Source organism: Vulpes lagopus, chromosome 11 (assembly GCF_018345385.1).
Source record: "Vulpes lagopus strain Blue_001 chromosome 11, ASM1834538v1, whole genome shotgun sequence".
In the NCBI taxonomy this organism is placed as follows: Eukaryota; Metazoa; Chordata; class Mammalia; order Carnivora; family Canidae; genus Vulpes; species Vulpes lagopus.
The window spans coordinates 75,104,806-75,118,052 of NC_054834.1; the positions used below are offsets into that span (position 1 = coordinate 75,104,806).

Here is a 13,247-nt window from a genome sequence, read left to right on the forward strand (position 1 = left end):
CTCAGCTCCACTGCCCAGTCCAGCCTACTGCGTCCTGTGGACCTCTTTTGAGAGTTTGCCTTCTCATTCTTCAGCCGGCTGCCTCCAGCCCTGCCCCTCTCTCCCTTTTGACCCACACCCCTTTCCTGTTTTTAGCAGAAAATACAGCCAAGCCAGTAGAGCCTGGCCGATTTCCTCAGATGGAGCCAATCAGTCCCGGGGTGGCTCTCCTTGAAGGCTCACAACCCAGCCTAGCTGTTTGAAAAACAGTCCGCAGATAGGCTACAAATAGAACTTGTCAGCCCTCTAATACCGTCCTCCTGAGAGGCTTCTGATGGGTCTGGTTATTATTCTGTCCCAATTTTTTGCTGCGGCCCTAGGGTTTTCCACTCAAGAAGGAAAAGGACAGGCCTTGCAGCCTGGCCCTGTCCTCTCAGTGTCTCAAATGGTGGACTCTGGACGTATCAGACTCATCACCCTGTGGGCTTTCTCCTGCAGCTGCAGCTGGACAAACTCTTGGCCTCCGCAATGGTGAGTTGCTCCACAAAAGGTCTGTTATTAGGAGGCAAGCAAGCTCTTGGTAACCCCAGGCATGCCTTGAAAGGATGTGGGAGGGAGGCAGCCCTGAGGGTCAAGGAAGAGCCACTGTAGCAGGGACCCCAGTGGAAGGGGAAGGAGAGAGAGCACAGCATATCCCTCAGGCAGGGCTGGAGGAGGGTCTTCAGTTAAATATCTCAGGAGGTATGAAGGGTAGGGGTGGCTCGGGGCAGCCCCCCTACTCCCCAGAGTCAAGGCACAGAGAAAGTATGAAATGTCCAGGATAAATAGAACTGCATGGAGAGGGAGAAAAGCCAGCTCCGTCCTCTCTTAAAAATAGCCACCGTTGGCACCAAAAATATATTAATATCTGTACATTTGTCATCTTTAAAAAAAGGAAATAAGACTTCCTTGGCACCTTGTAGTCGATTTCCTAAAAATGAGGTGATGTATGGAAAGGCCTCCTGTGTGCACGCACTCGTCCACGTGTGTCTCCCTGTCGGAAGGGTGGACCCTGCCCCAGCAGCCCTGAACGTGAGACACACTGCTGCACAGGCAGGGGCCAGCTCCCCCAGCACCTAGGTTTGCTGGGCTGCCATTTCCTCTGCTGTCCACAGGGCACCAGCGGTCCCCACCCCTGGGCTCCTGAGGAAGATGGCCACAGGAGCATCCTCATGTACCTCCTCTGGGAAGGGAGGCCTGTCTCTGTAGGTGTGCCACCTCAAACTGAAGGCAGCCTGGGCCCGGCTCCTGCCACACACTCACACACGTTGGCCTAGGCTTGGAGAGTCCCCTGCCCACGAGACAAAAATGCAAACGTGAGCAGAGTTCAGCATGGGGGCTGAGTGAGCAAGTGTGCCTGGGGCTCCAGTCCTGGTCACCACATCCCGCGAGGGGCAGCAGGAGGGGGGATCGGGCCAGGCCGGGCCAGGCCACTTAGAGATGGTGGTTGCTCTGTAACAGAGAGGTGACAGTATTCTGCAAGGCCACAGCCACCTTCTTGGAGGTCTTACGCAGCAGTGGGCTGTCGGGGTGGTGCTCCTTCAGGTGGAGGACATGGCCCTCCTGGCTCTCGGATGTACAGCCACACTCTTCACACACGTACAGCTTGGCCCGCCGCTCCTTGTACGCGTACTTCTGCTGCACGCCGTGGATCTTCTTGAGGTGTGACTCCAGAGAGCAGCGCTGCGTGAAGGCCTTGTCACACAGGCTGCATTTGTAGGGCCGCACGCCTGCAGGGAGGAGGGGGCTGGGTGTCAGGGACTTGACACTGAAAGGCCAGGGGCCTCCTGACTAGGGGGAAAGAAGAACGGAGGAGGCCTTTCCCGTGTCCCGTGTCCAGCTCCCTAAGTGACAGAACTGATGAGCTGAGGAGGGCTTGTGCCCTGAGCTCCAAGGTGCCTCTTGAGGCTGCCTGTTAAACGAAGCCAGGCTGGAGCCCCTCTTACCGGTGTGGGTGCGGACGTGTCTCTTCAGGTCGAACGTGTCATTGAAGCCCTTCCCACAGTAGGTGCACAGGTGCCTCTTGACATCATTGTGACACTTCATGTGGCGATTGAGCATGCGCTGGTAGGTGAAGGCCTTCTGGCAAATGTGGCAGGTGAAGAGGTCTCCACTGGGCCCGTCCCCCAGGGTCACCTGCAAGTGAGGAGGAGGAGCTGTGGCTGCAGGTGGGCATCCCGGGAGGATACAGACCCCAGCCCCCTGCCCCCTGGGGAGAACCGAGCTAGCCCTGCAGAGGCCACACCTCTGCACCGCAGGCTCACAGATCAGTGGTACTGGGGCTGGAAGGAACCTTTGGGTCCATCGTCCAGCCTCCTGTGGTCCCCAAATCCCCTTTCAAGGCTGCCAGCCAGCTCCTTTACAATCTCTAGAGATGGGCAACTGACTATACCTATAGAAACAGCCTGGGTCACATCACCTATTAGAAAGGGCTCGCTTCACTGAGTGAGCAGTGAGCTTGCTGCTGTCGCCCTGTCTGTTCTCATTCTATGCAGTAGGACAGGGGGGAATGCCCGGGACATGGCCTCTGTGGCAGCCCTCCTAGGCCAAGGCCATTGCTCTGAGCCTGGAGTCCCGGTGCAGGCCAGCTCAGCCCCTTGCTTTTTCTTGAGCCAGGCGTGACAGGGTAGGATGTGAGGACCCTTGCCATCCTCACCACCATCTTGCTTATGAACACCTTCTTCCGTTTCTTTTCTAACTACAGAAAATCTCCAATCTTTTCAGATGTAGAGAGGAGTACCACAAATACTGAGACCCCCTAAAGGGCCAATCTTGTTTTATCTTTCCCTCCCAACCTCCCTCTGGCCCTGGATCATTTGGAAGAAAATCCTGGCCACCCTCTGCCCCTAAGGAAGGACGCTGCTCAGAGTGCCAGGTGTTTCGCCGACATAGGGAGACATGGTCCTGACCCTCCACGTCCATTAATGTCCAGAGGCTGCCTGTGCTCTGTGGGTGGCCCTGTTGCTGGAAACTCCTCTTGAGCTCCCTAGGCTTCCTAGGTCACACCACCCCTCCTCCTCTACTGCTTCTGGCCCCTGGGAAATGCTCCTTGTTGCTGACTAGTCAATTCCTTTCGAGTCAGGACTCACTCCTCAGGCACATCCGCCATCCTGGGCCCTCTGCTCTCTCTCCATGCCCTCCCTATGGACCAGGGTCCAAGGGATGAGAGGAAGGCCACAGGGGATCAAGGGCATGTGCTGGCTCTCCGGCCAACCAATGAGCACACATCTGTGTGGTTCCCCTCTAGTTACCACACACGCTTGGCCTACACAGGGCAGAGAGGAAGGAACAGCATTCACTGCCAGCTTTCTTCAGGCCTTTGGCACACAGAAGAGCACTACAAGAACTCTTCCACTAGATCACTGGTGCCAGGTGCTTCCAGATCCTAGACCTTTTAGGAATGCAGGCCTAGCCAGGGACAGCCTTGCTGTCTGCATGCTCCTCGAGAGCAGGAAGTTTCCTTTGCCTCAGACACTCGGGACTGTTCCCACTGCTGAGGCTAAGTACAGTGGGTAGCTCCCCAGACTTTGCCCTAGATGCGAGGGCCTCAGATGCCATGCAGCTGGAAGTGGCACACCTGGGTTAGGTGGAGACCACTAGGCATGTGCCTCAATGGGTGGTTAACCCCAAGTGGACTCCAAAATTCACTCTGGATACAGCACGGATGGGAACCTAGGAGAAGGTGCTGAGCTGGGCTCATGTCTCCTGCTTTTCTAGGACTTGCAAAGAGGTGGCTCCCCTTAAGGCCAGAAACAAATGGAAACAAGACCTAGAATGGACTCCAAAAGGTGAAATGTCTCTGGAACCCTGCTGCTTCTTCCCAATGCAGGACATTGTTGCTTTAGAGCCACTTCTCTTATTTTCTACCCTCATCTGTGCCCTGCTGGGGTCACTTCTCTGCAGAAGCCTGGACCTCGATCCAAGGCTAGCCCTCTGCCTAGGTCTCATTGTGCCTGGTCTTGTGGGCTAGACACAGGTCTAGAGACACGCTCCTAGTCCCCAGAAACAATGTGAGGCTCAGTACCTTCATCTTGGTGCGCAGGAAGCCATGGTCTCTGCTCTGGGGCTCTGCCAAACGACTGATGTCTTCAGAGGGCAGCTGGGCTACCACACAGGGCCCAGGGGCCACACCATAGCTGGAGTCCCGGAGGCTCATGTCCAAAACCAGGGGGCAAGATGAGGGTTCAGCCACTGACGGCTCTGGCTCCTGGTAGGGCTGAGGTGGACAGAAGCCCAGGCTGACTACAGAGAAAAGAAACAGCCAGGTGAGGGGCTAGGTGGGGGGAGAACAGGACTCAGTGGGCTCTCAGGATGGTTGCCTGGCAGTGGGCTGCCTGGAACCCGGAGCCTTCACGCCCTTTGCAGTCACATGGCAGAGAGGACTGCCCCCCACCCATATGTGCTGCCCCTCCCTCCTGCCCCATTAAGGTAATTACAGGTGACGCCCGCCAAGCACCACAGCCCACAGGCCTGCCCGCTGAGTAATTTGTGTCTTAGCGGAACTGGGAGGACTGAACCTGCCCTGCCAATTATCCCTCCGGAGCCGTCTGCCTGCCCCACCTGGGCCAGTCCCTCTGGATTCCAGGCCTCATCCATGCTCCTGCACAGACAAGGGGCAGCATTGGAGGCCCTGTGCCCAGGGATTTATCCCTGCTCCTGAAGGGTCCCTGGTGGCCTACGCCAGCCTAGGCTGCTTCTTCAGGCCGATTTAGCTGCTGGCCTTAAGGGGACTGGGTCGTCCTCCACACTGGCTGGTGTCTTTGGCTGCAGCTCATCAGGGTTCTAGGCTCCCCACTCCCACTGGCCAAGCTTGGCAGCCAAACAGGCCAGGTGAGGTGGAGCAGGGAGGAGGTCAGGGAGCAGCAGGTGGATGCGGTGTAACAGTCTCCTGGGCGTTGTGCCCAGCTATTATGCAACTCTCCCCCACAGCAGGGACCGCTTGCTCGATGTGGCACAGTGAGGGCTGGGCTCCCAACCTCCGCCCTCTAAAGCACCGATACCTGGCAGCCCCTTGACACAGCCGCTCCCCACGACAGACACCAGACACCTCACACTAAACGGGGCCAGAAAAGCCTGGTCCCAGTTGCAGAGTAGAGAAGAGGAAGAGCTGCCTGAGTGACACAGAGGGGAGAGGTCTCAAAGCTGACTAAAGCTGGGCAAACTAGCTAATGTTTTAATTTATTGGTATTTTTCTTCCCAAAAGGCTAAACTCTATACAGTTGACCCTTTATTTTTTTTTTATTTTTTATTTTTTTTAAATTTATTTATGATAGTCACAGAGAGAGAGAGAGAGAGGCAGAGACACAGGCTGAGGAAGAAGCAGGCTCCATGCACCGGGAGCCTGATGTGGGATTCGATCCCGGGTCTCCAGGATCACGCCCTGGGCCAAAGGCAGGCGCCAAACCGTTGCGCCACCCAGGGATCCCACAGTTGACCCTTTAACAAGGCTGGGGGTAGGGTGATGACCACCCCCCAAGGTAAAAAATCCGAATATAACTTTTGACTCCCCCCAGACTTAACTACTCAGAGCCTACTGTTACCCAGAAGCCTTATCGAGGACAGAAACAGTCGAATAACACATATTTTGCATGTTCTGTGTATTATTACAATAAAGTAAGCTAGAAAATATATTAAGAAAATCCTAAAAGAAAGTACATTTACAGTATTGTGCTTTATTTATTAAAAAACAACAACAACAACAACCCACGTGTAAGTGGACCTGTGTGCGGGCTTGTGTTGTTGTTCAGGGGTCAGCCATACTTAAAACCCATAAGAAAGGAACATATTTCAAGCTTTGAAAGGAAAAATCAAGAGGGGAATAGGAAAGAATGAATGTGCTTCAGGAGGCCGAAGACAGGTCTCAGACCTGTGAACTAGGCCCTGTGCACCCTGTGCCTCAGAGTCTGGAACCCAGGGAAGGGCGGCCCCAGGACTGCTCCTAGGACCCCCCAGGTGAGGCTGGAGGCAGAAGGAACTACTAATGGAAGAAGCATGAATATGAAAGCACCTAAGTTTCGAAGTTTCCTTTGGGGAGAGGCCCTGGCTCTCGCCCCCTCAAAACACAACAAAGGTCTGACAAGGGAAGAATGCGCCTGCCTGCCGCCCAGAACCCGTTCTGCTGGCACTGGCGTCCGTCTGTCCGGGGGACTTTAATGAGCCACCTCATTCTGGGAGTTGATTCACCAGTGCCTGGCCCTGGCCCGGCCTTGGAGCTGGAGCTGGCTTGGTGCCTCTCTCCAAACCCTGGGAAGCTGGACGTCAGGCCCAAGCTCTCGGGGTCCCTCTGGCCTTCCCGCAGTGACGGCTGTCTGTGCATACAGGCCGGGGGCTGGGAGAGGGCAGGGGTGTGTCAGAGTGTTGGCAGCTTCTGATGCCAGTTTACCAGCTACTGGAGATCTTGGACAAGAATTCAAAGCTGAGTGACAATTTCCATTTGTCAATCCAGGTCAGGACACACAAAAACCTCTACCCTCTTCTGTCTTTCAGGCTCAGGTAGCGTGAGTGAAGCTCCTGAAAGCTGGAGCCTGGCCATACCACCAGCACAGGGAGCAGCAGAGGGAAGAGTGGCAGCAGGTAAGGGCTAACCAGTTTGTGCTCAAAATGAGTTGTCACTCTTTGCTCCCATGCTTCACTGAAGGGTGGCTGTGTTCCCAGTGAGAGTTCTGAGGATCCAGGCCAGTCTGAGAGAAGACCTATTTCCTGCACCTGCCTCTCCCCTTCCACAGGAACCTGGACATGATGGTGCCAAGGAGCCGGGGACCGGGAGGGAGCCTGCCCAGTCTGGCCTCTGAGCTGCCTCTACCCTGAGCCAGGGGTGGGTGAGGTTGCATGGGCAGCCACAGGGTGCCAGGGTGGGGATATTTGCCTCATCCCATCCACCCCGCCAAACCTGTCTTCCTGCCACCCCCGTGAGCATGCCCCTGCTGCCATTGCACGCACGAGGGATTGCTCTTCGGCATGCCGCTCCTGTCACCGGGTATCACTGGGTGGTAGGAGGCAGGAAGCAGAACTGGTTGGGTCCTGCTGGTGCTGCTCTCTGTCCCCTAATTAGATGTTTCCGGCCAGGCGGGTGGCTGTGGCTACTCATCACCTGCCCACGGCTGTGGAACAGGGCCAGGCCACGCCAGCCTGGCCCTCTCCCTACTCCCTCAGGGGTTCCCGGGTTCCCCTTCTGGCAGTCCAGCTCACCTCTACTGGAGGACACGCAGGCCTGGGCCCAGGGCAGCTTTCTCCCCAAGGGCCGCTACCCCAGGCAGGGCCTCAGGTCAGGGCTGGGCATAAGGCCTGGTGCCGGCTCTCTAGGGGGAGCAGGTGAAGCAGACAGGAGGACGCCTAACCTCTGACCACATGGGGGTGGTGCTGGTGCTGACCTGGTGGGGGGTATGTGTAACTCAGCTCTGAATGAGGGGCCACAGTGGAGACCCACGCTGCTGTTAGATGGCCTTGCCCCCTTATCAGGAAAGGCAGGGGTTCCCTGCGCCTGCCTCCCTGGCCCCAGCAGGTCACCCAGCAACACCTGAAAGGCAGCTAGTGCCAGCCGACTGGTGGAGGCGGGCAGCCCTGGAAACACAACGGGCCTGTTTCTCAGCCTGTTGCTTCCGTGCTGCGGATGCCAAGTTTCTCTCTCAGGCCATCTTTGTCTCCCTTTCCTGACTGCCTTTCACAGTGGGTCCATGTGAAGTCGACGCCGTGCTCCTCAGCCCTCAGCCTCGTGCCAGAGGGGGTGGCCCTGACCAGCCGCAGCCTGCCCTTCCATTTGTGTCTGTTTCCGGCCAGCACAGGGCTGGGCACCCCTGTGCAACCCCAGACCTGCTGAAAGTGGACGTCCACAGTGGCCACGCTTGGCTCTAGCCTTGCCCTGTGCCCGGAGGGCTTGCCCTCTCCTGCTTTCTTTCTGGGACCAACGGTCTGCAGGGAGTCCATCCAGGGGCACCCTGGTCTGGAGCGAACCACTTGGCAGCTTCTGGGACAGAGCCCTATGTGATAGGCAGGAGCCCCATCCAGGCCACTGCCCAGGCCCAAGTTGTTCTTCTGTCCCCATCCATGGTCTGGCTTTCTGTGCTCCCAGCCTTGTTCCCTGGAGAGTATGGCAGGCATGTCCTTTGCTGCCAGCACTTCCCAGGAATGAGAAGAGCGACCCTCAGGTGAGTCCTCATCCTCCGCAGCACCCACTCCCTGCCACCTGCACACCTGTGCTCTGCGGCCCAGAGCCGACTGAGGAACCTGTCCCACCTCAGCCTGGCCCAAGAGCAGCTCCGGCTCCTGCACTGCCTAATCAGAGCCGGGCTGAGCAGCTCCAGTGTCCCATACCTTGGCCTGGCTGCCTCCCCGGGGTGGGCAGGTGGTCATGAAATGGGAGGACAGGCTACAGAGGCCCCAATGCCAGGGGGCCTGGAAGAGGCCTGGGATGTCCACATCTGGAAGTGCATCATTTCTGCTTCCAGGCTGCTCCCAGGCTCCTCTACCCTCAAGTACCTTACTGGCTTTTGGTGGTGGCTCAGCCAAGGGCTTGGGAGCGTGGGGCTTCATCTCTGTTTCTTCAGCCTCCCCTTCAGTCCAAAAGATGGAATTTAGCCCCTGGGCCCAGGTGCTTAGGTCCCTCCCCAAGAAGCCAGCATTACTCCCTGCACATTAATATTGACATAACAAAGGAGAAATGCCTTGGGAGATGAGGGGCGGGGAGTGCAGGGCTCAGGTCCGGCTCTTGGGCCCAGATGGGATATCCCAGGATAGCCTGCAATCTCCCTTCCAATATGACCTTTCAGCCCCATGTGCCCACTTCTGGGCTTTTCCCTTGGCTTTGGAAGGAGAGTAAGGCCAGGAAAAGGTTCTGCCCTGGGGGTGGGAACTTCTTGAATTGTGCCCCAGGGAGAGAGGCTGGAGTGCTGGTCAGACTGGAGCCCTGAGCTTCAGTCGGTAAAAATGTCTCCTTCCAGGGCCTCTCAGATGCTTTAAGGGTCTCAGAGGGCCCTGCCAGGGAGGTCAGACTGCTAACGCTTCTCTGTTCCCCAGCTCCCCCAGGGCTTCTCCCAGTGGGAACGGGGTCAATGCTTAGCCGGTCACAACGTGCTGAGTCTGTGAGGTGGGGTGAAGGAAACGTGCCCAGCCAGCTCCTGGGGTCATGGTCGGCTAGTGATGGAATGGCTCAGTCAGGGGACAAGCCACCACAAAACACACTCCCCACTCTCCAGCCATCTGAGGCACCCAAGCGTGGCCCGAGAACATTCCCTTTCTCACTTCCAAAACCTGTGGGAAAACTCTCCAGTGGGCCACATGGCTTTGAGAAGTTAAATTAGTGCTTTGTCTTCTACCCTTTGCTTCACTCCATAGGACTACCCCTCTGCAGAATGACAGGGGGGGCAGATTCTCACCTGCGCCCTCCGCATTTCAACCCCGACCCCAACATCCGGCCCATCCTGTGGAGTGAGAGGCCAGCACAGCTCCGCATTTCAACCCCGACCCCGACATCGGGCCCATCCTGTGGAGTGAGAGGCCGGAGCTCCAGTCACTTGGACAGCAGCAGCCTGGGGCACAGACCACCCAGAAGCCCTCCTCCGGGTCACCTGATGAGACAGCCCCTGGGGGGTAGGCTTCCCCCACCACTCCCACTAGCTGCTGCCACCAGAACTGTGTTGGGATGCAAGGAAGTCAATGATTTGAACAAACGGAATTTCTTTGTCCTTTGTAAGAGTCAACACATGATCTGTTACTGATTGGGATGTGAAATAAAACTAAAAATAACAGCACACGGAGTCTCCCGCAAGGCTCGGCTCACCTTTCACACAGTGCAAGTTCAGTTTATCAGATCCGAAGGAGTAGCTAAGCAGCAAGACAAACACAGGTGAGGGAGGAGACTGGAGCCGAGGGGGGCTCCGTTCCTCTCCTGGTGCTTCTGGAGGTAGAACACCCATCAGCCCCAACCCTCCTGCCAGGGAACTTGGTCAGGCAGGAAACTACAAACAGAATCCTCCGCCCACACCCTAATCCACCTCAGGTAAGCAGGCAGCTCACCTGCCTTTTGGTCTCAGTTTCCCCTTGTTTTAAGGAGGCTGTAGAGGCAGCGCCAAGGTGCCTGAGATAAAGTTAAGCTGTGAAACATCCCATCAGCTCCACAGGCCATTGGATCCTGGCGGATCAGGCCACACAGATCTCACCACTACATCCACTGTCTCCACCAATTTATTCAGGGGAGAAACTGAGGCAAGGGCCCTTACAGGGCCCCTCACTGCCCTCATTTCACCACTTTTCTACAAGGCCTGGGGCGGTGCCACGGAGCCTGCGGATCAAGGGTCAAAGTCGGTTGGTTAATTACAACCTACCCCCCCCCCCCCTTGGAGGCGCTGGGCAGGGTGTGCAGCGCAGCCCCCGCCCCACCCCCAAGGCGAGGGGAGGGAGAGTTCCGAGGGAAGCTGGCTTTCTCCTGACTCAAGATTTTCTGGTTGGTGGGGGACAGAAGGCACAAAAGTGTTCTCAGGACTTCCAGGGAAAGATGCCACTGGAGAGGGAAACAACTCGGGTTACTCATTCAGGGGTGACTCGGGCGCTGTCAAGGCGTCCTCCAAAAACAAGCTGGGTGCACCAGCCGCCCCCGGGGCCCGGTCCCCAGGCTGTGGGCCGGGCTCCTTAAAAACACTTTCGACTCTCAACTGTGTCCTCTGCAACCACGTCCTCTGCAAGTAGGCGCGTTTCTAACAGTGGTGAGACCTGATCCCACCTCGGTCCTCTGGACAAGCCGGGGTAGAGCCGGGCGCCTTCCCCACTATCTCAGCTCACTCTGTGGGGCGGCTGGCTGGGCACCCCTCCCCCCCAACACGACCTTCTGGCCACTCCAGAGTGTGGGAAAATGGAGAGATCAGTGAAGGTGACTTAAATGAGTCTTCTCTTACATTTTGCACCAATTGAGGCCGAAACTTTAGCTCTCTCCCTGCCCCCCCCAAGTGGCATCGCTCCAGTGCCCTCCTCCCGTCTCATAAAAGTCCCAGATTTCTGGATTTACGACGTGAGAGTGGAGGGTCGCCTGAGCGGTGACACACCCCGTTGCCTCCCCTGCGCCGCGACTCCGGCCGGTGCAGGGGAGGGCGGCACCGCGCGGGCCGGTGCGCCACGGACCCGCCTGCCCCCAGCCCCGCCGCGGGGCCTGGGAACCGCTCTCGCCCCCTCCCGGCGGCCCCCGCCCCCCACCGGCGCCTCTTCCGCCGCCAGGCCCTCCGCTCCCCTCCTCCAGCGCCGCGGGCTAACGGGGCCGCGGCCGCTTAAACATTAAATCGGGCGCCCCGGCCGCGCTCGCCGGCTGACTCGCGCCGCTGCGCTCTGCGCTCCCGCCGCCCGGACGGGCCCCCGCCCCCCCCGCGCCGCAAAGCGGGCAGTGGAGGGCTCGCGGCCGCGGGCTTGGCCTCACCTGGCACGTAGATCTCGCCGCGCTCCTCGTCGGGGAGCTCGCTCCAGTTCCTCTTGCACGTGGAGACGCACGGCTTCTTCACCAGAAACGCGCGGGGCATTTTCGAATCCTCCTGGCCCGGAACCGTCCGCTTCCGTAACTGGAGCCGGGAGCGGTCCCACCTTTCCCGGGCCGACTGGGGCGGGGGCGGGGAGCGTGCGGATCAGGGAAGGAGTCGCCGAAGTGCCCGCACGTTCTGCGGGGAGACCGTGCCCGGGACGGCGCGCGCCCGTTGGCAACTCCGCGGGGCCGTCGCCGCCCGCCCTCGGAGCCGAGGCCTTGCAGCCAGGTGCACCGGGCGGCGGGGAGGCGGCAGGTAAGCGTCTCCCGGCTCGACTGGCGTCCCCCGCGGCCGCTCGGGAAGTCTTAAAGTGCGAGCCGGACGGACGGGTTCACGCTTTATTGGCTCGCGGCGGTGTGTGTTGGTGGCTGGGGCGGGGTGGGGGGGTGATCTGAGCTAATTAGCTTGGAGCGTCCGGGGGAGCGACGGCGCATGCGTTGGGAAATAACGGTGACAACCCACCTATTTGTTACCTGTCGAACCGGTTTCCATTCCGCTGCGGGTGAGGTGGCCTCGCGGCCTGGGCGGGGCGGCCGGGCGAGGGCGGGGACGGGCGAGTGGGTGCCGGCGCGGGGTACCCAGCACCCGGCTGCCCCGCCGGCCGGGCCGCCGCCCCCCCGACCTCCAACCCGGAGCGCTAGCGTTGGCCAACCGAAGCTTGGAGTTTCAGAGATCCGAGGAGGGGCAGGGGCAACGTTATGTGCACCCGCGCTCGCACGCTCTGCAGGTGATGAAATGAAACTCGCCCGACGGGACCCGGCCGGATTCTGCGGGTCCCGGGCGCCTGGGGAGGCGCGGAGCCGCGGGGCGGGAGCCGGCGGCCCGCCCTCACTGGTTGAACCGGGCCTGGGCCCGGGCGGCCCGGATCCCGAAGGCCCGGCTGAGCAATTCGTGGTTCAGCCCAGAAGTATTTGCTGGGCTCTGGCTCCGTGCGGGAAGGCACGCGAGGCTCCAGGGGCGCGTAGGCCGGTGGGCGGGCCCGCGGGGACAACGCGGCCACAGTACAAAGCGGAGAGCTGATCCCTGATCCCTGCCCAGAGCCGCTCTCTGTCCAGGGAAGTGTGGAAGGCTTCGTGGAGGAAGGGGCATTTAAACCCGAGTCCACTGAGATCCGAAAGACCGCGGTGCCTTAGTCCTACACACCCGCAAACACCCTCATCCTGGCCCTGAATGTCCAGATTTCAAGTGCGGCGAGGCCGAGGCCCTCTGAAGTCAGGCCCAACCTCGTTTGCCGGTTGGAGCCACTGCAGGCAGAGGGTTCCCGTCTGCTCCCCCCGCCCCCCCGCCCCGTAACCCGCCCCCCCCCCCCCTCAGCCCACCTTTGGCTGAGGTTCAGCCTGGGACACACACACCCCCTCCCCCTTACCCCCAGAGCTTCAGCATGCTCTGCCCAGCCCCCAGGCTTAGCTGGAGGGAGGCCCAACCTCAGTCGGAGGGCTTGTTGCCTTCCAAATTACTGTGACACTTTGGCATCTGGGCTTCTCTTACCAGCTGGCCTACTGAAGTCTGGAATGGGACCCCTTCCTCTTTTTAGCTCTCCTCCTTCCCACATATAAAATAAACATTTCGGGATCTCCACCACACAGATACCTTTCCCACCTGTTAAATGTTTCCTGGAACCGATTAAGAGCAAATGAGTCCTATTCACAAAATTCACAAAATTCCAAAGTCAGGAGTCAAAGAGGAGCAGAAGGCTGGTGACGGATTTTGGGGCAGGCCCTTGCCATCCCC

General features: G+C 58.9%; 1 protein-coding gene and 1 long non-coding RNA gene across 3 annotated transcripts; one reads left to right on the top strand and one right to left on the bottom strand.

Moving 5' to 3' along the window:
- Positions 1–379: 379 nt before the first annotated feature.
- On the top strand, positions 380–9,783 carry LOC121471406. The gene is made up of 3 exons (XR_005982677.1): positions 380–510; positions 6,505–8,162; positions 9,349–9,783. It is a non-coding gene; the product is annotated as an uncharacterized LOC121471406 (long non-coding RNA).
- Positions 505–13,247, bottom strand: OVOL1 (ovo like transcriptional repressor 1). 2 transcript variants are annotated; one of them, XM_041722151.1, is made up of 4 exons: positions 11,417–13,247; positions 4,043–4,260; positions 1,965–2,154; positions 505–1,748 (listed from the first exon to the last, which is right to left on the bottom strand). In XM_041722151.1, exons 1-4 carry the CDS (start codon positions 11,514–11,516, stop codon positions 1,453–1,455), a joined length of 804 nt encoding a protein of 267 aa, XP_041578085.1. In that variant the 5' UTR covers positions 11,517–13,247; the 3' UTR covers positions 505–1,452. The 2 variants fall into 2 exon arrangements, with proteins under 2 accessions (XP_041578085.1, XP_041578084.1); XM_041722150.1 differs by lacking the exon at positions 11,417–13,247 and adding an exon at positions 9,794–10,303.